Source organism: Ranitomeya variabilis, chromosome 3, assembly GCF_051348905.1.
Source record: "Ranitomeya variabilis isolate aRanVar5 chromosome 3, aRanVar5.hap1, whole genome shotgun sequence".
NCBI lineage: Eukaryota > Metazoa > Chordata > Amphibia > Anura > Dendrobatidae > Ranitomeya > Ranitomeya variabilis.
Genome location: NC_135234.1, coordinates 454,122,556 through 454,148,509, shown reverse-complemented (window position 1 = coordinate 454,148,509; position 25,954 = coordinate 454,122,556). Strand labels below are relative to the sequence as shown.

Here is a 25,954-nt window from a genome sequence, read left to right as displayed (position 1 = left end):
GGATTGCCATTTGCAATAAAAAAAAAAGTTCTCACCTGTCCGCGCTCCTTCGGCGAAGCTCTCTCCTCGCAGTTGAAGTGCGCACTCGCCGGCGACTGACAATGACATCAGACGCCGGCGATGTGCGCGCTGCGGCTGATGTCAGCTGCCAGCCTCCGATTGGCTGGCGGCTGTTAACTATTGACGTGCGGGCGCGCGCCCTCACATCAATAGCGTTTAACTGCCGCAGCGCCGGTAGGGGCCCGGTGAGCAGATGAGATGGGGCCCGATGCGGGCCCCCCTTCTGCCCACGGGGCCCATATGCCAGTCATGGCAGTAATGCCCTGATGGCGGCAGGCAATCTGAGCAGTAGCCCAGGGCCCCCCCCCACACCACTGGGCCCTGGGCTACCGCCCAGATTTACCCTATTATAATCCGCCCCTGGTATGAGACTCTCCAAATTTCATTCCACATACTGTGTAAAAAAATCTGCATTAAATTTTGAGATATTGACCAACAGTGTAGATGTACAATATGTGAGTTTATGCTCTGTAGGATGACATCAGCAGCTAATCTGCCTAAAACGCATGCATTTTGTTGATTTTGTAAGTGATTCAATTTACTCCATTCAATTTATGACCTATATAGACATAAAGGCATCAGGAAATTCAATGAATTTGAAGACTTGAAATAGAGTATAGCAGATTGATTAGGGATATATTTGAGGCACAGTGATGATTTGTTAGAGGGCAATGTCATTTTAGCTTACTTACGGTATTTCCTATCAAAGGATGGCTCAGCGAAAGCTCCAGCAGCACCGAAGGACGAGACAAAATAATAAGACTGTGCCCAGAAGGAGGAGACCATGTCAGTATATTCACACTTTAAAGTGCCTCTTAATCACTAAGAAGAAAGTACATGTCAAGATATTGCAATTAATGAGCTGTCTGTGGGTTGTACAGTGGAAAACATAACCAGTCAACATCACGTTAATTCAAAGTCCAAGTATAAAACATTCTCAAGTGGATCTGGTTCTTTATCCACATTATTGATTCATTTTGTTTGAACATAAGATATCATTCTACAGAAATTCTCAGTGGATTTATATCCTGGCCATTTATTTATATCAAATTTGTTTTATACACAATATGAAGAAAGAGCTGAATGCACTATTAAACATGAGTGATCTCATAAACTGGTATGTATGTCACCCAGCCTTACCAAAAATCTGCCCTATTTTGGGAGCTGTTTCATACTTTTGTGCCCTCTACAACGTATGTTTCCTATCATCAGTAGCACTGTTTAGTTCTAGAAAATACAGTGGACAGCCAGGAAATGTAGTGCTAGCATGGCTTTGCAGTAGCAGCAGCAGCGTGAGAAGCATTAGAGAATTAGCAAAAATCACTCATGGGATAAAATTGCATGCCTATTATATACAGCATATATATATATATATATATATATATATATATATATATATATATAAATTCAGCGGTGTGTTAAATGGTTTCTGTCGTTTTTTTTATTGTTGCCAGTACTTACAAATCGAATTGCAAAGTGTTCAAATTTATGTGGAATCTCGAATTTCAGGAAATTCGACTTAAATTTGATCCTTCACAAATTGGTTCGGTCATCTCTATTGTAAAGCGTATTTACCAACAAGTCTAGTATACAGAAAAACAGCGTACCGTCCATTATCAGCTGTGTAGCTACTGTATGTAGCAGTGTAACCTGCTATAGAGCTGTCAAATACTCTCAGTCACTGAAACTAGGACAAGCCATCTGAGAATCTATTATATTTCCGTGCCATACAGTCTAATTGATGCCCTAGTCGAATGATGTTTGAACTGGTTTGTTTAATTGGTGAGGGCATCTCGACCCTGTATTTTTTATAGATGTAGAGACCCTGAGTTTGTCATGTGTACCATGGATATTTCTCTTATCAGTACCCCTAATGGGTTTACTTGCAGTAACTCAGCGTTATCACAGTGCCCAATTTTAGAAGCTTAGTCATCTTTTTTTTCTGATCTGCTACATCTATGACTTGGTAATGCCATAATGATTTGATTGCCAATTTTGATTAAAATAAATGGATCCATGTTTGTAAGTAGTTGTAAATATAAATTATATTGGGATTTGTGCTCTTTAAATGTTTCTTTAGTGTGAGATCAATCTGAGAAAGCATCTACATATAGATTGTAAGCTTGCAGGCAGGACCCTCACTGCTCTGTTGGGTTGCGTTACTCTGTAATGTCTTTATTGTCTGTCCATATCCCCTCTAATATGTAAAGTGCTGTGGAATATGTTGGCGTTACTGAAATAAAAGTTATTAATACATATTTTTCAAGAAAAACAAGAGAAAAGATATGCAAACTAATGAGATCAACCTTAAATAGTCAATTTTATTGATAGTACAAAAAGGCTAAGCAAAACACAGTTTAAAACATTTAAAACACCAACTTGGCTGAGTGCGCCATTAAAGAGTTTCCCCAAGGCAATAGAAAAAACTAATAATTCATGACGTACACAGGACAAAAGAGCATGTATAATAGGTATACAAATGGAATTCCCCGGTCAGGTGAAAAATAACACCTCCAATTTGCTGCCAGCTGACCCAGTGGATACCATAAAAAAGTACATCCTAAACTAAAGTAACCCACCTATTCCCACCAAGAACATAGAAACTGGTTGTAAGATACCTCATCACACGTATCGTAACATATGCAAACCTAAGTGGTCAAAGCCTTGATCCAACACCTATATTCTGCTGGCCAAATAATCAGGTGCCTGGCGGTCATCACTCCCACATCCTATCTGCCGAACAGACATGTGCATGAAGTCGCCACATCCCAATCTAAACCTGGTATCCTAAAGCATGGAAAAAGGTGGAACCATGATAAATTATATCGAGATAGTTTTGTTGCAAATGCAATAATGGGTTACCAAGTCCTGTCCCTTGGGAGACCAAAGCCCCACGCGTAACGACGCTATTGAAGCATCTTCATCATGGCAAATACATTGACCTGTAGAAGCGCTGTATTAGCGTGAAACGGCCATCGTCAGCACCTGCTATCGCACACTCCTGTTCTCACTCTCCCGGCCATGATGATTTTTTAATTGTTACCGAATAAAGAATGGAATTTTAAAGCATCAGTGAGTGCTATCTACTTTTTTCTCGTTCATGAAATAATACATATTTCTCTTCCATAGATCGTGTAGGGAACAATACATTATTACATGTTTTCATTATGTTTAAAGAATGTAAAGTGTTGTGTGTAGAATAAAGGTCTACATGGAGGTCATGCCTTCTTCTCCATGAGATCATTTTCTGCTCTCGCACCTCACCATGAATAGTATTTGGGATTGGCAGTTTGTTTTTTCATGTGCAGCAATTCTTCTACTGCTGTCCATGGTACTGAACTTCCAAAGTGACCTCTGGTTTGGCAACTGATGATGAAAGAATTCTTATTTTGGATAAAATATTAATACTAATAATCAAAATGCTTTACTTGGATGGTTTTTCTCTATCCTCAAGTTCGCAGCACGTGGTTTCCTGGTGGATGGCAGCTGTGGATATTATTATGAACTGGTGGCGGCATTACTAAAACCTGGTACTGTTATGTTATATCATTGGAAGTCAAGACTACAATAAATGTCTCCATGTCACCTCTTTAATAGAATATTCTTTTAAAAATGTTAGATTTGGTCCTACTCTAACTGCAGTGTATGAGGGGGTCTTGCCACCAACAGGTGGTTAGTGACCTGTGACATAATGCATAAAAAATAAAATTAAATGTACAGTATCTGTTTTATTAGTACTTGTATATCTACAGTAAAAAAGGCTTCTGAAAATTAATAATCCCTACTACGATTAGTGACATTCTGACCAGTATTTGTAAGTTTTCCAGGCTGTAATTGCATACAGCTTGAATATACTTGTAAATTATTTTGACTTTTGTGGGAACTTTATGGTCCTTTTCAAATATAGTACTTATACATCACCAATATAGTATTACTATGATAGTCAGTTAGTTCCAAAACCTTCCATAAAAAGTCATTTTTACCCTCACTAGTGTATTCATTGGTTCTTATTACTTTAATGGTATTTTGTTCCCTTTTATCTCATTATTTAATATGTTATATTCTGTCTATTCCTGAATGTTTTTTTTCCACAAACAAAAGTTCATTTTAATCAACAGATCTTGGAATAATAGTAATTTCCACAATTGGATGTGTTTAAATAAAATGTCCCTGTGCTAAGATAATCTTATAAATGTGTCCCTGCTGTGTACTGTGTAATGGCTGTGTCTGACCGTACAGGAACATGGTTTGATCATACCACATGTTCTGGGCAGAGGGTGAGAAAAAAAAGTGCACAGACATTACAACATGGGATCACAAATTATTCTTTCTTTGGAGTTAAACATTGTTAAAAAAAATAGGCAGGGAAATGATTCCCTTCACAGAAAGAATCAGTTGTGATTCCATGCTGTCCTGTGTGTATACTCTCTTTTGCTTCCTCACCTTCTGTAATGTCAGTATTCTCTTTTGCTTCCTCCCCTGCCCAGGAGCTGTGGTATGATCAGACCATGTTCCTGCATGGTCAGACACAGCCATTACACAGTACACAGCAGGGGCACACTTATAAGATTATCTCAGCACAGGAACATTTTATTTAAACACACCCAGTTGTGGAAATTATTATTATTATTATTCCAAGATCTATTGATTAAAATGAAGTTTTTTTTCATGGGAAAACCCCTTTAAGTGTTTTTATTGTTTTAATGTTTCTTTTGTAAATCAATAGCATACATAAAAATGAAAAACTTTGTAATATATCTTATCAGATAAATCTGCTTCTCTCTGTCAGGACTGATCAATCATTCCCAAAATTCTCAATTCAATAAAAAAAAATCTGTCAGTGAATACAGATTTTCCCATTACTGAGAAAGGATTTTATGGTGAACTGTAAATGTTGTTTCAGGAGAACTTGCAGCAGAATGCTTGGGTTTGCCTCTAGTTTTCCCTCCTTCCCCTTCCCCTCCCCCATAACATTTTAAAAGCACCAAATGTTGTCTCCTATCAGTAATGGAAAATCTGTTCTCACTGAATACAAACTTTACAGATTTTAGCCATGAATTGACAGTTGAAGTTCAGTCCTGGAGGGGACAGAAGGAAACTTTTCTGACGAGATATATTATAGAGTTGCTTATTTCCATTTGTACTATTAATTTATGAAAACACATATAAATTAATGAATTAGTTTTTTCTTTATTTAATGACCATCAGCTATTACAAGTATGCTTTGACTGGCATGGGTGATCCTTTGGGCTTCACAGTAATGTACTTTGCAATGATATCTTGTAAATACTTATGGTTATGGAATTACCTTATGCTTTTCTGTAGGTGCTGCTTATGTTTATTACTGTAGTTTTTCCCTCATTTAAAGAGCCTACTTTCTGCTGTAAGGAAGCGTTTTGCCAAGAGTGTTTTTCAGCCACGATCTGGAGAGGCACATTACATTTGATATATGATATTTATTAGTTCATGCAGTTACAGAAAGCACAGTAGGGCACCGTAGTAATGCTTCTTTCCAACACAGCATGATGTACTCATTGCACTATTATTTTAGTAATAAGCGAAATTTGCAAAAGAGCTAAGTAAATGTAGGTATATTTAACTAGTTCATGTAATGTGTTAGTGGAAATAAGGGAGCATTACTTTACTTTAGTCTGCGGGTATGGTATTACATTGCAGTTCTTGGTGAGGACAAATCGATAGAGTGGTCTTTAAAGGGTTGTCTGGTTTACAAACCCCATTTTCAAATACTGTGTCCGGGAATTCGAAGGTAATAGATGTGGAAACTGCTAGAGCTGGAGTAGCATATGATGCCCTGTAGGGCTGCCACCTCCATACTACATTTCAATTGGAATTGTTCAATGTTTATTCTCCATTTTGGTGGGAACTGAACTTTGATGCTTTCTATGAAAACTTAAAGGGAACCTGTCATGTAAAATAGCGCTATTAACCTATAGATATAGGGTTAATTTGCAGGTTAATAGCATTCTGACACCATGCTGTGTTGGCAGTGAGAGCCCACCTGCCGGGAGGAGATTAATTTGTTCCCACTGCAGCATTCAGCGTTCAGTCACAGGGGTGAACCCAACACAGTTTCAGTCACCGCTTTGTGCATAGAGAGCAGTGGCTGTAATCGCGCCCCCTTACTGACTGACAGTCAGCTCTAACAGTAATCCCGCTGTCAGTGTTGGGGCGCAGTTACAGGCACCGCCTTCTATACACTGAGCGGTGACTGAAACTGTGCCGTGCCACCCCTGTGACTGGGAGCCATATTCATAAGCTCTGTATAACCTCCTCCCCCAAACACTGATTGGCCACTTTCTGCCTATGCACAATGTACACAGAAAGCTGCCAATAAGTGTTGAATAAGTGTTACAAAGTGTTAAAATTTTTAGGGACCTGTGAATTTCAGGTAATTTAATCCAAACTTGATCTTTCATGGATTGATCTGCTCATCTCTAAAAGTTACAATGACAAATATATCATTACATTGAATTAGATTCAAATTGAAATAGATTCAATTCTACAGCTTTTTTCACTTCTTTTTGATTTGCCAATAGATACAAGTGCTTCTCACTAACTTAGAATATCATCAAAAAGTTAATTTATTTCAGTTCTTGAATACAAAAAGTGAAACTCATATATTATATAAAGTAATTGCAAACAAAGTGATCTATTTCAAGTATTTATTTCTGTTAATGTTGATAATTATGGCTTACAGCTAATGAAAACCCAAAAGTCATTATCTCAGAAAATTAGAAAAAATAAGAAAAAAACACCTGTAAAGGCTTCCTAAGTATTTAAAAAGTTCCCTTAGTCTGTTTCAGTAGGCTCCACAATCATGGGGAAGACTGCTGACTTCACAGATGTCCAGAAGGCAGTCATTGACACACTCCCCAAGAAGGGTAGGCAACAAAAGGTCATTGGTAAAGAAGCTGGATGTTCACAGAGTGCTGTATCCAAGCATATTGATGGAAAGTTGAGTGGATGGAAAAAGTGTGGTAGAAAAAGGTGCACAAGCAACCGGGATAAACGCAGCCTTGAAAAGATTGTTAAGAATAGGCCATTTAAAAATTTGGGGGAGATTCACAAGGAGTGGAATACTGCAGGAGTCATTGCTTCAAGAGCCACCACACACAGATGTATCCAGGACATGGGATACATGTATCACATTCCTTGTGTCAAGCCACTCATGACCAATAGACAACGTCAAAAGCGTCTTACCTGGGCCAAGGTAGAAAAGAACTGGACAGTTGTTCAGTGGTCCAAAGTCTTGTTTTCAGATGAAAGTAAATTTTGGATTTCATTTGGAAATCAAGGTCCCCGAGTCTGGAGGAAGACTGGAGAGGCACACAATCCAAGCCGCTTGAGGTCTAGTGTGAAGTTTCCACAATCAGTGATGGTTTGGGGAGCCATGTCATCTGCTGGTGTAGATCCACTGTGTTTTATCAAGACCAAAGTCAGTGCAGGCGTCTATCAGGAAATTTTAGAGCACTTTATGCTTCCCTCTGCCGACAAACTTTTTGGAGATGGAAATGTAATTCTCCTGCAGGACTTGGCACCTGTCCACACTGACAAAAGTAAAGATACCTGGTTTAAAATCAACAATATCACTGTGCTTGATTGGCCAGCAAAAACTCGCCTGACTTTAACCCCATAGAGATTCTAAGGGGTATTGTCAAGAAGAAGATGAGAGACACCAGACCCAACAATGCAAACGAGCTGAAAGCCGCTATCAAAGCAACCTGGGCTCCAAAAAACCTCAGCAGTACCATAGGTGATCGCCTCCATGCCACGCCGCATTGATGCAGTAATTGATGCAAAAGGAGCCCCGACCTAGTATTGAGTGCATTTACTGAACATACATTTCAATAGGCCAACATTTCAAATTTTAAAATTATTTTTAAATCTGATGTTATAAAGTATTCTAAGTGTTTGTAATGACTCAATATAATATATGAGTTTCACTTTTTGTATTGAATAACTGAAAAAAAAATACATTTTTGATGATATTCTAATTTAGTGAGAAGCACTTGTAATTTCTTTAATGGTTTTCTTCTAGACTTCATTGATGATGATTAGTGATGAGTGAGTATACTTGTTGCTCGGGTGATCTCCGAGTATTTGTTATTGCTCGGAGATTTAGTTTTTGTTGACGCAGCTGCATGATTTACGGCTGCTGGACAGCTCGAACACATGTGGGAATTCCCTAACAAACAGGCATTCCTCACATGTATGCAGCCTGACTAGCAGCCATAAATCATGCAGCTGTGGCAAGGAAAACTAACTCTCCGAGCAATAACAAATAGTCGGAGACCACCCGAGCATGCTCGGGAAAACCTGAGCAACGAGTATACTCACTCATCACTAATGATGATCTATCGTTAAGATAGGTCATCTATAACAGATTAGTGGGGGTCTGGCTCCTAGCAGCCATGCCACGGGATGGCTAATTGAAGGTGCCTTGAAGCACTGGAAGTAGAACAGCTTTGCACATTGTATAGTAACTGCGAGTGGTACTGCTATTTCTCTGCCATGTTTTTCTATAGTAGAAAGTCATTACACAGTTGCGGAGCTGTGCCATTTGTGATTCACTGGGGCCCCTTCAATCACTTGAACAGTGGGTTGATAGGAGTTGTCCCCCAAATGGTTTGATATTGATGACCTAACCGAATAAGCTATTAAATATAAATCCTAGTGAAAACCTTTTAAGACTAGAGCCTATGATAATGATTTGTCTTCTATATGGTGTACCATGTTTTGTATTAGATATGATTTATAGTTAAAATGTTTTGATGTTCATTGGTCAATAATACATGTGTAAATTAAGAAGAATGCAACTAGCCCCAAGAAAACTCAGAAACGGCATACAAACTCCATACAGATTTTAGCCAGGGCTACAAGGTAACAGAGCTAAATACTGAGCCATCGTCCAGCCTCTTCATGTAGCATGGTGGACTTAAATCGATATAGCTGTAAATATTCAGAGACCTTTTCTCTGTGGTGTGATTAAAAGATGAACATGTACGATGTAATGCACAATGCACTGTGACACTCATCAGTCACGGTCATTGCTGAATCACATTCAATTTACAACACATTATCGCAAGGTGAAGGTTCTCTCCCCACTGACGAGCGCTCTGACAGAAGCTCAAGAAAAGATGAGAGAGATTGCTAGGACGTACTATATGATCTGTGAAATTACAGCTACCTGTCTGCGTTATCAGCATTTCTGAAGGAACAGCCATTTCACTCTTACAGGATAAGACAAAGCTCGCCATTTGTTCTGTTGCAGTTATCTTTAAATCTGAATTACACATTATATATTATTTAAATTGTCTAACCTACTTTGGTCATTTTGCTCTTCTTAGCCATGATAAAAATATATGTACAGTGGGGAAAATAAGTATCTGATACACTGCCAATTTTGCAAGTTTTCCCATCTACAAAGAACTGAAATGTCTGTAATTTTTATCATAGGTACACTTCAACTGTGAGCGACAGAATCTAAAAATAAAAAAAAGAAAATCACATTGTATGATTTTTAAATAATTAAATTGCATTTTATTGCATGAAATAAGTATTTGATCATCTTCCAAACAGGAAGAATTCTGGCTCTCACAGATTAGTTAGTTTTTCTTTAACAAGCCCTCCTCTCTGCACTCATTACCTGTATTATTTGCACCTGTTTGAACGTGTTACCTGTATAAAAGACACCTGTCCACCACTCAATCACACTCCAACCTCTCCACCATGGCCAAGACTAAAAAGATGTCTAAGGACACCAGGAACACAATTGTACACCTGCGCAAGGCTGGGATTGGCTACAGGACAATAAGCAAGCAGCTTGGTGAGAAAGCAACAACTTTTGACACAATTATTAGAAAATGGAAGAAGCACAAGATGTCTGACAATCTTCCTTGGTTTGGGACTCCATGCAAGATCTCTCCTCGTGAGGTAAGAATGATTCTGAGAAAGGTCAGGAATCAGCCCAGAATTACACAAGAGGACCTGGTCAATGACCTAAAGAGAGCTGGAACCACAGTCTCAAGCATTACCGTTAGTGACTCACTACACAGCACATGTCCAGGCCTGTTGGAAGTTTGCCAATGACCATCTGGATGATCCAGAGGAGGCATGGGACAAGGTCATGTGGTCAGATGAGACCAAAATAGAACTTTTTGGTATCAACTGCACTCACCGTGTTTGGAAGAAGAAGTATGAGTACAACCCCAAGAACACGGTCCCAACCATGAAGCATGGTTGAGCAAACATCATACTTAAGGGTGGTTTCCTACAAAGGGGACAGGATGGCTGCACTGAATATGAAGCGAGGATGGATGGATGGTGTCATGTATCTCGAGATTTTAACCAACAACCCCCTTTCCTCAGTAAGAACATTGAAGATGGGCCATGGCTGTGTCTTCCAGCATGACAATGACCCAAAACACAGCCAGGGCAACTAAGAAGTGGCTCTGTAAGAAGCATTTCAAGGTCCTCGAGTGACCTAGCCAGTCTCCAGACCTGAACCCAATAGAAAATCTTAGGAGACAGCTGAAACTCAATGTTGCACAGTGACCTGAAACCTGAAAGATCTTGAGATGATCTGTATAAAGGAGTGGGCCAAAATCCCTGCTCCAGTTTGTGCAAACTTGGTCATGAACTACAGGAAACGTCTGTTCTCTGTAATTGCAAGCAAAGGTCTCTGTACCAAATATTAAGGAGAACCTGTCACCAGAAATAACTCTTTTAACCTGCAGATATGCAGGTAATCTGCGGGTTAACAGCATTGTTATGTTGTCCGGCGCCTACATCCAGCTGAATACAGCTGGAAAAAAAGTTATCTTTATTCTCCCCACCAGTATTCGGTAACAGTCATAGGGTTGGGGTGCGCGGGTTCAGTCACAACTCTGAGTATACAGAGCTGCGGTTGTAACCGCGCCCTTGGCATTGACTCACACTGGCTCTACATTGAGGCTCTCTAACCACTAATCCTCAAAACCCTTTTACACAAGGATGATAATCTGCCAAATTAGCGTTAGTAAGAACCTCGTTCATTCTCACCGACATGTGTAAACATCACTGTGATCAGCCTGTGAAAGAGCAAACACTAGTTCATCACCTGATTGCATTATATATGTGACATAAAAGGTTACACTGCGCAACAAATTTCAGGGAAGTTCTTGTCCCCTGAGAAAATTTTATTGTATCTTATAGATTTTGATATGCTGAACACGAATATGTGCTCCAAAAGTCTGTATCACGTAAGGTTTTTAACCCCTTTATGACTAGAGCTTTTCTGTTCTTCGCTCCCCTTCTTTCCAGAGCCATAACTTTTTTATTTTTCCGTCAATATGGCTGTGTAAGGGCTTATTTTTTGCAGGACGAGCTGGCGTTTTTAAAGATACCACTTTTTACAGATACATTCTTTTGATTGCCCATTATTGCATTTTAATGCAATGTTGCGGCAACCAAAAAAATGTAATTCTGGCGTTTTGATTTTTTTTTTATCGCTACACCATTTAGCAATCATGTTAATTCTTTTTTTTTATTGATAGATCGGGCGATTCTGAACACGGCGATACCAAATATGTGTAGGATTGATTTTTATAATTCTTTTATTTTGATTGAGGCGAAAGGGGGGTGATTTGAACTTTTATGTTTTTTTTTTTATTTTTGTATATTTTTAAACATTTTTTTTTTTTACTTTTGGCATGACTCTGCTGCATAGAGATGTTGCTCAGATCACGTCTATGCAGCATAATTACAGGCTTGCTATGAGTGCCGACCACAGGGTGGCGCTGATAGCAATCTGCCATCAACAACCATAGAGGTCTCGAGGAGACCTCTGGTTGTGATGGCAATGCAGCGATGACCCCCGATCATGTGACGTATTTCCAGACCGGTGTCCGGAAGTGCATTTAAATGCCCGCTGTCAGCATTTGACAGCGGCATTTAACTACTTAATAGGTGAGGGCGGATCGTGATTCCGCTCGCGCCTATTACGGGCACATGTCAGCTGTTAAAAACAGCTGACATGTCACGGATTTGAGGTGGGCTCACCGCCGGAGCCCACCTCAAAGCGGGGGATACTGCCAGCTGATGTACTAATCCGTCATCTGACAGCGAGGGGTTAAGAAACAAGAGTTTATAGTCTACATTATGACGCCCGAGACACTACATACATGTGCATCGATGTCAGTAGCAAAAGCAATTGTTCAGAAGTGTTTTGCAGACGACTTTCCTTTATAATCTGTGTCAGATGTTTCTCTAATAAGATTCCAGCAATAGTCAGCCAGCGTTAACGTACTCCACTTTCCCTGGTACCTTTTCTCCATTAGCGCAATGTCTTGGTGAAATCTTTCACCGTGTTCATCGCTAACGGCACCAAGATTGGCTGGAAAAAAGTCCAGGGGAGAATGTAGAAAATGCATTATTAGTGACATATTGCATTTCATTAAATGATATTCTGTGAGCATGTTGTCCAAGTTGTTCAAAGTTCGGTGCCCTGAATACCTGACAAAAGAAATCCTCGGTGATCCCCTGCTGTAATGTCAGTATTGTCTTTTGATTCCTCCTCTGCCCAGGAGATGTGGTATGCTCCATACACGGTCAGCCGAATGATTTACTGCGCCTGTGCGGAATTCGCATAAGTGCTTGCAAATGTGCAGATCAGCGATTTATGTTATTTCAGTGGAAAATTCAGAATATACTGTTTCAGAAAAAGTTCATATATGAGTTTTTAGAATTATAACAGAATATTATAATGTTTTGTTTCATTTCTCAAAAACCTTACGTGATAGGAAAAATCTGAAGTCATTTCTGAAATCAGCATGAAAAAATCTGTCAAGAACTCTCAAAATTGTCCGAGGGACAAAACCTTTGTAACACAGTGTATCCAGGGCCGGCTCCAGGTTTTTGAGGGCCCCGGGCGAAAGAGTCTCAGTGGGCCCCCCTCTTTAACACATACCACGATTCATGATGCACAGATACAGCAGAGAAATATAGGTATAGTACAATGCCAGATTTCACTTCTTACATTATATGAGTGATATCTATTGTAAATTCTACAATACCATACAGAGGGGCTTTATATAAGTCAACTCCTTATATGCAAATTTTTGTGACCTACTCCCTCTTCCTCAGTTACCAGTAGGCAGCATCAATAGTAAAAAGTTGGTCACACTTGTCAAAATTCCCCCCCGCCTTGTTAGGGCCCCGGCACTTGCCCGGGTGCGCCGGGTGCTGACGCCGGCCCTGAGTGTATTGTTGTCGGTAGCACACATAGATATAAACAGGGGATGTGCTGCCAACAATATGCATACAGTTTGTGGGATGAATTAAAGGTATTAAAGGGAATTTGTCATCAAGTGTTTGCCATGTAATCTGAGAGCACCATAACATAGGAGCAGAGACCCCGACTACAGCCATGTGTCACTTACTGATGCTGTGTTTTACTGTTTCAATCAGTTTTTTTTTACCAGCAGGAGATTATTACTACAGGACAACTGGCCTTGTGCCTCCTAGTCCAACCATGTCCCCAACACGAATTGTCAGCTCTCTGTCATTATACAATGTTCACAGAGTGCTGTGATGTGCACTAGGTTACACACAGCTCAATAACTGAACTCTTCAAGAACTACAGCAGAGAAAACTGTGACTCTATCATACCTGCTGCTCCCCCATTAGAGGACGGGGATCCTTACCAGCCAGACAGAGTAGAAAGCAGTTACATGGTGCCATTGTCTCTCTCTGGAAGGCCTATCTATTCATTATCCGGCAACTCTAGAACTGCCTCTCCAGTGTTCTCTGCCGATCCTGCCCCAATGACATCACATGTTCATAATATTCATCTAATTACTAGCTGACAATTAATATATGAACCATTGCACGTACAGTATGTGATTGTTGAAGCCAGGGATTTATTGTAGTGGTTATGTGAATGGTGGACTAGATATTTACTGAAGAACTGGTAGAGAGTACTCAAATGGGTTACCATTCCAGACATTCCAGGACAGTCAGTAAAAATAGGGCACTTTTTTATCCTGTCAGTAAAAAAAAATCTAAGAGGTCTGTGATTTTTTTGAAGCTGAAAAAATGTATACAGATAATTTTGACTGCAATTACCCTCATTTAACAGTTTATAGTGAATGCAGCTGATGTCTCCATATCAGAATTATGAGCTGTAGACATGTATCACTATGATAATAATGATTTATTATGGGTTTCCAATGTGTACGTAAAATAATATTGTCTGTCCGTGATTTTTTTGTTATCTGTCTAGAAGACATAAGTCAAGTTTGCAACCCTGGTACTGCTGGGGTGGTGGTCAAATAGGTAAGTAACTGTTATTTTTAGAGATGAAAAAAAGATTTGCAGGTCAGTGATCCATCTGCCAGGTCTGTAGTTAGTGGCCACCAGACCAGAAGTCTATGAGCTACCTGCAACATCCCATTCTGATTGCTGGCCACAGCAATGTCCTTCCATTGTCGATAATGCTTGAAGGACATCAAGGTGGACTATTAATTAGAATCAGGTAGAGATTCACAGGATTTTGGTTTAGCGACCACTGACTTCCATAGTTTCTGCTTAAAAAGGGTCCTGTGTATATTTTTGTTATTTTACTATTACAACACATTTCCAGCTCTTAGAAAGATTTTTTTAATCCTGTTTTAGACCCCCTGTGATGGCACAGCAGATACATTTTACACAGATTACAGTTGATTCCTGAGAGTCCCGGCTGCAGGGCACTTTGTGATCATCTTTTTGTCTTGAGAGCCTTCTAACAAATTGGCATTAACAGCTTTTTCTTCATTCATAGATGACTGATGTGCCCTAATTAAAGAAGAACTAAAATGCAGCCAAAAAAGGGACCAATGAGAAAAGTAAATAGCTTCTAGACGTTACCCGTACCATAGTTTTAACCGAAAAACTGTTTATAAATAGTGAAGAATTAAACTTTTTTGGATCAATACAAACTGTTACAATAACATGAATGCAAATGTGAATGAAACGCTTAAAATGTTAAATGAAATCCAGCAGATGGCATGACAAGAATTAAGTAGATAGGATTTCTTGTGGTTGTTTGCAGCAGTAATTCTAGTCAGGCATCATATACAAGTGTTTCCTTGATTTTTTTTTATTATTGACCAATGTTTAACTAATTTACCTGTAAAAAAAACCTGGAAAAGGAAAAAGGGAAACCTATGAGAAGACCCATGTAATTTATATAAAGCTAGTTCTTTGTGATGTCTGTAATTAGGGAAAGTTGTTGCAATCTACATGTAGTTTCCATAGAAACTGGTATTGACAGCGCGTCATCTACATCAACATGCATGTGGAATATCATCATCCATGCTCTAAGTGTGAACTGGAAGCAAAATGTTTGCCTTTAGGAATCAGCAAAGACTACTCTTAAAGAATGATGTAGAGGTTCTTATCTATGACTTGTGTGTGCCTGATTAGTTTGTGTGCCATTTCGTGGTTGCCTGGCATGTTGGTTGTTTCTTCCTCTCTAACATGGTTCCCGTAATGCAGACTAATTTTCCACAATGCGTCTGGCCTTGCAGGTGGGAGAGTCCCGAAATAAGGGCATTAGTGATAGATCAGTGATGTAGTACTACAACCCTCTGCAGACCAAGGCTGTGTTCACACACAGCACTTTTTCATTGTAGCTTACAGCAGGTCCTGTTATGGCATACGTGATGAGGTGGATTTTCGAAGCTGAAGGCATTGCATTATTGATATATAGCTAAGGTGGAGAAGCTTGAAGGCATAGGGAATAGCAGAGCTGGATATGCAGGGTGGCACCTGGAATGATGGAGCTGGATGTGATGGTTGACACATGAAAGAGCGTGGAGCAGTAGAGTTGGATATGCTCAACAACATGTGGAGCAGCATGGAATAGCTGAGCTAAATATTCTGAGCAGCACATGGAGCAGCAAGTAACAGGGGATCTGGATATGCTAAACAGCACATAGAGCAGCAAGGAACAGGTGAGCTGGATATGCTGAACAACACGTGGAGCAGCATGGAACAGGGGAGCTGGATGTGCTGAACAGCATGTGCAGCAACATGGAACAGCAGAGCTAGATAAGCTGAACAGCACATGGAGCAGCATGGAACAGTGGAGCTGGAGATGCTGAACAGCATGTGCAGCAACATGGAGAAGGGAAGCTGGATATGCTAAACAGCACATAGAGCAGCAAGGAACAGGTGAGTTGGATATGCTGAACAGCACATAGAGCATCAATGAATAGGGGAACTGTATGTCCTAACAGCACATAGAGCAGCAAGAAACGGAAGCTAGATATGCTGAATAGCACATAGATCTGCAAGGAACAGGGGACCTGGATATGCTGAACAGCACATAAAGCAGCAAGGAACAGGAGAGCTGGATATGCTGAACAGCACATAATATAATAATTATAGGGGATAACTCAGGAGACTCTTTGCGTGGAACAAGACAACTACAGGACACAGTTTTAGAAGTGGTAAAGTCTATATTATCACACGGTGATTCAAACAGGTGCAGAGAGAAACTCAAGTCCACAACACTTGGTGCAAATAATAAACGCAGCTCAGCAGTCTATAGGAAACTTCAGAGGAAAATGCAATCAAGCAGAAAGTCTATGAAGCACAGTTATTCTTGAGGATACTAGACACGAATAAATCCTTGTCTTAGTCCAGGCACAGATAGATATGCTTATTAGGCAGTTCAAATCATATCTTAGCTCAACCAGGGAGGTCTGGTTAATAGTCTCAGGTTATTGCAAAGCACAAACAGCTTACATGTCCAGCAAATGCAGATGGAAGTAAACACGAACAGCAGATGAAGGAGGATTACTGGAAACTTGTGTATGCAGCAGGAACTCAGAGCAGAGTAGCAGGATCACCACACAGGTTCACAGGAGCAGGTGTATAGCCAGGGAGTAATCAGAGGTCAGGAGCTGGATGCAAGGCAGAATACTCTAGCACAGACTGAAGGCTGGGGTGGAGTTTTATAGCAGGAAGACACTGCACATGAGACCAAAGACGCCATCTTGGAAAAGGGCAGTAATGCACAAAAGGTAAAAAAATGTTCAGAGTCCTGACACATAAAGAAGAAAGGGACAGGAGAGCTGGATATGCTGAACAGCACATAGAGCTGCAAATAACAGGACTGCTGGATATGCTGAACAGAACATAGAGTGGCAAGGAACAGGGGAGCTGGATATGGTGAACAGCACATAGAGCAGCAAGGAGCAGGAGAGCTGGATATGCTGAACAGCACATAAAGCAGCAAGGAACAGGAGAGCTGGATATGCTGAACAGCACATAGAGCAGCAAATAACAGGAGTTCTGGTATGCTGAACAGAACATAGAGTGGCAAGGAACAGGGGAGCTGGATATGCTGAACAGAACATAGAGCATCAAGGAACAGGAGAGCTGGATATGCTGAACAGCACATAGCGCGTCAAGGATCAGGGACACTGGATATGCTCAAAAAAAGTTTGTATTACATTTGCAAAAAACATTCCTGAGTTCTGATTGGGGGTGGTCCAACCACTAATACTCCCAAAATCGGGGCCGGCTCCAGGTTTTTGAGGGCCCCGGGCGAAAGAGTCTCAGTGGGCCCCCCCTTTAACACATACCACGATTCATGATGCACAGATATAGCAGAGAAATATAGGTATAGTACAATGCCAGATTTCACTTCTTACATGAGTGATAGCTATTGTAAATTCTACAATACCATACAGCAGAGGGGCTTTAGATAAGTCAACCCCTTATATGTCAATTTTTGTGAACTACTCCCTCTTCCTCAGTTACCAGTATGCATTTTATTGTTAGCTAAACTTGCTGCAAAGAAAAAACTGCATACATTGAACATGACAATTTTAATGGAAAACTTTTTAAAGTAAACATTAGAAAGTATTAATGTAGAACATTTGTAAAAGTGCAAAATCGGTAGCATATAGCACAGCCATGTAGTATATAGCACAGCCACATAGTATATAGCACAGCCATGTAGTATATAGCACAGCCACGTAGTATATAGCACAGCCACATAGCATATAACACAGCCCATGAAGTATATAACACAGCCCACGTAGTATATAACACAGCTACGTAGTATATAGCACAGCCCACGTAGCATATAACACATCCCACGTAGTATATAGCAGTGTGGGCACCATATCCCTGTTAAAAAAAGAATTAAAATAAAAAATAGCTATATACTCACCATCTGGTGGCCCCCGGTTCCAGCCCAGGCCTTAGCGATGCTCCTGGCAGCTCCCGTTCCCAGTAATGCCTTGCGAGACAATGACCTGGGATGACGTAGCGGTCTCGCGTGATCCTACGTCATCTGGGGTCATTTTGCAAGACATCACTGGGAACGGAAGCTGCCGGGAGCATTGCGAGGATCAGGAAGGCTGCAGGGGACCACCGGAAGGTGAGAATAGCACGATTTTTTTTTAATTATTATTATTTTTATGATTTTATCTGTTTACTATTGATGCTGCATAGGCAGCATCAATAGTAAAAAGTTGGTCACACTTGCCCGGGTGCTGACGCCGACTCTGCCCAAAATGATTACAATGGAGGGACAGTGGCATACAAAGACCTTGGCTCCATAGCAACTTTACTCCATAACAGGTCATTGTAATTTTCTAGCTGGTACTAGTTGATAAAACATTGAGTTATAACAAGATATTGTTTCATCTGTAAATGTTTTATTGTAGACATCAACATGAACAACCTTATGTATAAGAAAATCCTATTGTGTGTATTACTGAAATTGTGATGAGTTTGTGCTCTACATTTACTATAAGAAAATATTACCAATGTGTAATATGGGAAAACATAATTTATGACCAGTCAGCATTTCTAATATACACATCTGAACATTAAAATTCCAACAACAAGAAAAAAGTTGTAGAGTTATGAAAATCACAAGACTGAAACACAAGTTAATGATATGCAAATTATGACAAATAGTAACAAAAGGAGTTGGTTTTCAACACCCCACCAGGCCTTATATTGCTCCTCATCCTACTGGGAGCAGTCTGCATGGTCTAAATGTTCTACCGTGGCCTGGAGCATCTCCGGACTTGTCTTCCATCGAACACAGCTTGGACATTGGTCGGCAATTGCAAAAGGAGTTGTCAGCAGCGGATCTTGATGATTTCTGTGTCCAAGTGTATTCAGCATGACAGAACATTCCTCAGACAACCATTAATAGCTGCAATTATAGCATGCCAAGGCATGCAAGAGCATGTTTTTCTGCGCATGATGCTCACACTCAATACTGAATAAACGAGATGTTTTGAAAATGTTTCTATGTTTTAATAATTTAAATATTATGTCTATCGATTCTATTATTTTCTTAATTCCACGACTTTTCCTTCTAGGTGTTGCAATTTTAATGTTGTAGTTAAACACTGGTATATATTAAAACTGAGGGGATTCAGGTATTAGCCTATGGCAGAACTGTTTTTTAAGCTGCAAGGCATGAGTGAAAATCAATGCCTTCAATTACTAAAAACCATGTTCTGAGATGAGCTCTGGTATTGTTAATCTACGCTTCAGAACAATGAGATTTAGTGAGTGCATGGCGGATAAATAAAAGGATTTAAAAAAACGGTTTGACCCAAGCAATTTGAAAAAAAACATTGTCTATCTTTTATAAGAATCAATCCAGGATTAACATACTTTAGAATATTTTATTTAATCTATACTGGTAACTAAGCTCTGGTTCATGTCAATTTGCATTATCCTTCATTATAGTGCCCTGAAAAGAACCAGTAATGCTTATGTTTTATAGATTGTGTGCATCACATTATTTTCCTCCTTGCAGACCGTTGTTCATTGTGACAAATTCTTAATAGTAAGTTACTAATAAGGTTTTTACCTTGGATAATAAAATAGCAGCTTAGAACTTTACCGCAGTGCCACACATCATCTAGGAGCAAAATAATTAAAACTTGATAAAAATGCAGGCTTTTTCCTGCTCCATAGTCAAATGTGTCATGTTGTTTTTTGTTTTTTTTTTAATCACAGCAATGATTTATTATGAATGGGCAATATAAAATTTACCATTCTTATTAGTAAACATTTAGAATTTTAATGTGATTACAAATTCCTTAAAAGAACACTGCATTGTGCGTAATGCAGAAGTTGATGCTCCTCTTGCCTTCTGCACTATGCCCAGACTGCTGTTTTGCGCAGGACCATCTCTGTGTACAGTTGTACTCAAAAGAATACTTCCCCCTTGCAGAATTTTTGCTTTCTTGGCCCTTTTTTAGAGAATATGAATGATGACACCAAAACTTTATCTCCACTCATGGTTAGTGGTTGGGTGAAGCCATTTATTGTCAAACTACTGTGTTTTCTCTTTTTAAATCATAATGACAACCCAAAACATCCAAATGACCCTGATCAAAAGTTCACATACCTCATTTCTTAATACAGTGTATTGTTCCCTCTAACATCAGTAATAGCTTGAAGTCTCTTGTGGTAGTTGTGGATGAGGTTTTTTATTTTCTCAGATGGTGAAGCTACCCACTCTTCTTGGCAAAAAGCCTCCAGTTCCTGTAAATTCCTGGGCTGAACTGCGCGCTTGAGATCTCCCCAGAGTGGCTCAATGATATTGAGGTCAGGAGACTGAGATGGTCACTCGAGAAACTTCACTTTGTTCTGCTGTAGCCAATGACAGGTCGACTTGGCTTTTTGTTTTGGATTGTTGTGATGTTGGAACGTCCCAAATACGTCCCATGCGCAGCTTCTGGGCTGATGATTGCAAATTTGCCTCCAGTATTTGCTGATAACATGCTGCATTTATCTTTCCTTCAACTTTGACCAAGATTCCTGTGCCTTTGTAGCTCACACATCCCTAAAACATCAGCGATCCACCTTCATACCTTACAGTAGGAATGGTGTTTTTTCCATCATAGTTTACCTCTCTCATCGCTCCAAATTACCTTGTTCCAGAAGTATTGAGGCTTGTCTCTGTGCTGTTTTATGTATTGTAGGTGAGATACTTTGTGACATTTGCGCAGTAATGGCTTTCTTTTGGCGACTCGACCATGCAGCCCATTTTTCTTCAGGTGCCTCCATATTGTGCATCTTGTAAAAGCCTCGCCACGAGTTTTCAGAGAGTCCAGTGTTTCACCTGATGTTATTTGTAGGTTTTTCTTTGCATCCCGAACAATTTTCCTGGCAGTTGTGGACGATATTTTTGTTGGTCTACCTGATTGTGGTTTTGTTTTTACAGAGCCCCTGATTTTCCAACGCTGCTGACTGGCATTATCAATTCCATGGATATCATTTTGTATCCCTTTCCAGTTTGATACAGTTCAACTACCTTTTCCCATATATGCGTTGACAATTCTTTGGCTTTCCCCATAACTCACAATCCAGAAACGTCAGTGGCTGGATAAAAGATGCAAGAGTCTGTCTGGATCCCAGAAACTCACTCAGCTTTTATGCACACACACTGATTACAAGCAAACAGGTCACAGGTGAGGATGTTACCTTTAGTAGCCAGTCAAACCCATTTGTGTCAACTTTTGTGCATGTTATCAGGCCAAAATCACCAGGGTATGTAAACTTTTGATCAGGGTCATTTGGATGTTTTGGGTTGTCATTATGATTTAAAAAGAGAAAACACAGTAGTTTGATAATAAATGGCTTCACCTAAACACTACCTATGAGTGTAGAAAAAGTTTTGGTGTTATCATTCATATTCTCTGAAAAAAGGCCAAGATTGCAAAAATGTTGCCTGGGTAAAATTTTGAGCACAACTGTATTGTACATTGATCATGTGCATCGCTCAGGGGTGTGGGCGGGTTATACGCAGCTCAGCATTCTTGAACACTGCTACATCTACAGCAGAGAAAACAAGTTTTCTATCAAAACTGCACGAAGCAGCCAGGTAAGTGATACATCCCTGGAATTCTGCTCTGTTCCTCTGCATCATGCTGCTTTTAGATAACATAGCAAAAACCTGCTGACATATTCCCTTTAACTCTTTCCCAACTGTGTGATTTATCATTTGTACACTTTTCTTTTTTTGCCCTTCCCAGAGCCCTTGTTTTTTTATTTTTCCATCCACATACCAATATGAGGATTTGAGTTGTTGGACAAATTGTAGTGTTGAATTACCCCATGCATTTTACCATTAAAGGGAATCTGTCAGCATGTTTTTGTTATCTCATCTTAGAGCAGCCTGATGTAAGCAAAGAGAAGCTGAATCTAATGATGTATTACTATTACTGGTTGCAGATATTCTCACACAATCATAGTTTTTAGATTTAGCATGAAGCAGTGCTGAGAAAGCTAACCCCACCCACTCCAGACTCTGTATATACAAAGTCCATAGACAGTGAGCTGCTTATCACAGGGGGGACCTGCGGGACCAAGAGGCTCACCTGACCAGCTAGTCACACCAATGATAAGCTCCTGGTGCTAAAATAATCATTGTAAGCAAACAAAACCTAGGACCTATGACATGTCAACGTGATTCTTCAGGTCAGCATGGCATATTGTATAGTTTTTTTATTTAAATGGTGAATAAAATTTGGAAATGTGTAATAGAGAAAAAAAATGTCACCAAGGTGTCTGCCTCATGGGCTAGCCATCAGACACGTGGTCCTCAGACGGCTTGTCAGAGTATGTTTCTCTGAACCGGGGCAGCCAGCGTCTAATTCATGATGTCGTAGTTCGGGCGGTATGAAACTCCTATCAGGTCTCAACAATTCAAGAAAAGTTTAACGTCTGATTTTTTTCTGGTCAAATTACTGTTTAAATACTTTGTTAAAATCTTGTTTGTGAACTTTTATTTCATTTTCTTGTTTTCAGAATATTTCTCAGCTTCCATGTGGAAGAGCTCTTTATGCTTACGAAGGAAAGGAGCCGGGTGATCTGAAATTTAACAAGGGGGACATAATCATTCTCCGACGGAAAGTGGACGAGAACTGGTACCATGGAGAACTGAATGGAAATCGTGGCTTCTTCCCAGCGAGTTACATCCAATGCATCAAACCTCTCAGCCAGCCTACTCCACAAGGGAAAGCACTTTATGACTTTGCAATCAAGGATAAAGATCAGGATAAGGACTGTCTCACATTCACCAAGGTAAACAGACAATAATCCGCTCTACATGAATATTCTATTGATCTCACTGCTGTAATAATTGCATTTAGCTTGAGAAACCACAGTTCAACTCTTGTTTTTATGGATTGCACCAATTAGTAAGAAAACGATCTAAAAAACTGACAAATAAGCCTTCTGTTCTATTCTCAGCATGATACCAAGTAAGTTGAGGAGTGAAAAACATGCACACCATCACGGAATATTTTGGACTGATTTCTGAGGATTAATATAATGGGGATATTTACTAAATTAATTAATTAAATTCATTTTTTTTACATTTTGCTCAGTTAGTGGCATGGCCAGGGTTGAAAAGGGATGGTGTGTAACATAAATGAGCAAAATACGTTATCCAAAAAGTGATGTAATTGTAAGGTCGGTTTACACAACCCAACTTACGGCAATGAACGACTGCCAATTAGTAAATATGTACTGATCGGTGATTCTTTAATAGCCTGTTTACAAAGGAAGACCCCAGTTCAGATGTTCAATGAACAATCTCTAGTAGCTCGTTCAGTGTGCATAGTCTGACATTGTTCTCGAAATCACAAATCTTGTTTACACAGGACAATATTGATATTTTGTGCAGAAATCATCGCAAAGCAACTTTTCACTCAAGGATTGCTCGTTTATGATAATTTTGCAACGCAAAATGACCTTTAGACTAGACAGACTAAAAATGCATTGTACAGTATTTACCAAACTGCATGAATCACTACGATAAATGTGGTGCATTTTCAGGAGGAAATTTCACCTAAGAGGAATATTTAGTGTAATTTTTTTACTTGCTCTATCCATTATTAGACAAATTTATGAAAACATTGCAAAATGTACAGCAAATTTTGCACAATTCATTTTGTTGCCCATTTTAAAAACTAAACTAAATTGTTGTCAAAAATGCATCTATGGTAATTTAACATGAAAGGATAGCAAGAAATAGCATAGAAATTAGCAAACATTGAGCAGCTATTCAAAAATGTTAGGTCAACATTTACAAAAAAAAAGTTCAAAGGAGTGAACATTGCTTTATTTTGTTTTTTTATTTTTATTTTAACCTTTTGCCTACCCTTTGTGGTCCACCAAAATGGCAACAAGCCGGCTACCATTTTGATGAAGCAAAGCAAATTACGAAAAATCTGCATTCTACCGAATAGGTATTTTTGTATAATTTGAGTAGAATTGAAATCCTTTTGAATGAATGTACAATCTATGCTTATATGCACGTACATTAGGGCATCTGTCAATGATTTAGAAAGGCTTATTCTATTGGAAAGTAATGTCAGGCCAAATGCAAATTTTGAAAATATAATTTCCTCCCATTTAAGTTACTTTCAGTGCATTTTAGCCTTTATAGTAGTCTCAAAATATTTTCTCCTATGAAAAATAAATAATAAATACATAAAAATAAACATATGTGGTATCAATACGTCCAGAAAAGTCTAGTCAAAATATAAAATTGTGAGTTTTCAACCTTTGCAAAACTAACAAAAAATGAAGTAAGTGGCTGTTAAAACATTGTACCTTCACCAAAATACTAGTAACCCCTTCACAACGTATGACATATATTTGTGAAAATATTCACCCGTTGGCATTTTTTTAGGGTTTGCATCAGTTCATGTAAAGAACATGCCTATAACTGTGAACATTTGTTTTTATTTTTTATTGTGAAGCAAACAACAAATAGGACAAAGTAACTGAAAACTTCAGTGTGCATAAGGGTTCACCCTCCCAAAATCAGTACTTTGTAGAGCCTCCTTTGTCAGCAATTACAGCTTCAAGTCGCTTTCGATAAGTTACTATGAGTTTTCCCCATCTTGCTACTGGGATTTTTTCCCATTCCTCAAGGCAATACTGCTCCTACTCCTTCAAGTTAGATGATTTCCTCTGTTGAATCTTCAAGTCTGACCACAAATTCTCAGTTGGATTAAGGTCTGGACTTTGACTAGGCCACTCCAAAACATTTACACATTTCCCCTTAAACCACTCGAGTATTGCTTTAGCAGTAGGCTTTGGGTCATTGTCTTTTTTGAAGGTGAACCTCCGTCCCAGTCTCATATCACGGACAGACTAAAACAGGTTTTGCTGAAGAATATCCTTGTATTTTGCACCATCCATCTTCCCCTTGACTTGGACCATTTTCACTGTCCCTGCTGATGAAAAATATCCCCACGTAACTTCACCAACTTAGACCATTTATCATTGATACATCACACACAAATCAGATTACAAAAATATTTAAACACAGGTTGTAATGTAACAAAATAGTTACAAAGCCAAGGGTGGTGAATACTTTTGCAAGCCACTGTATGTCGTGTCCCTGACTTTGATGAGGACTCTGACGCTGAGCCCGCATCTTTCCATGACAGCTGATTTAAGCGACAATGACAATGATGATCGTTGTCATCACTACCCGGCACATGACCTCAGGCTCGAGCACGCAGGCTTCCTCATATTGCCTTGGAGCTATCACACTACATGGTATACTGCAGCCTGTCAGGAGGGACTATATAAAAGTAGAGGCAGGTAATGCAGCAGCCATTGGTGATCTAAGATAATAAGAAAATGTCAGAGCTCACAATTTATCAATAAAGATAAAGAGACTCTATACCAGGAGGGAACAATTCATTTTCCTGAGGGTCCACATGAGAAACCAGGGTTGTTATGGAGGGCTGAACCAATAGGCTGAAATTAATTCTACTCAATATTATTATTTGATGGTCCTCGCAGTGCCCCACACACCATATGATGGTCATTACAGCCCCTC

At 39.5% G+C, this 25,954-nt stretch overlaps 1 protein-coding gene across 3 annotated transcripts in view; it reads left to right on the top strand.

Moving 5' to 3' along the window:
* Window positions 1-25,954, top strand: part of SH3RF3 (SH3 domain containing ring finger 3) — a 684,824-nt gene that overhangs the window by 273,870 nt on the left and 385,000 nt on the right. For all 3 annotated transcript variants that reach the window (XM_077296585.1, XM_077296584.1, XM_077296586.1), the window contains exon 2: window positions 22,900-23,175. In XM_077296585.1, coding sequence (XP_077152700.1) covers window positions 22,900-23,175 — 276 coding nt within the window. The remainder of the gene's footprint in view (window positions 1-22,899; window positions 23,176-25,954) is intronic.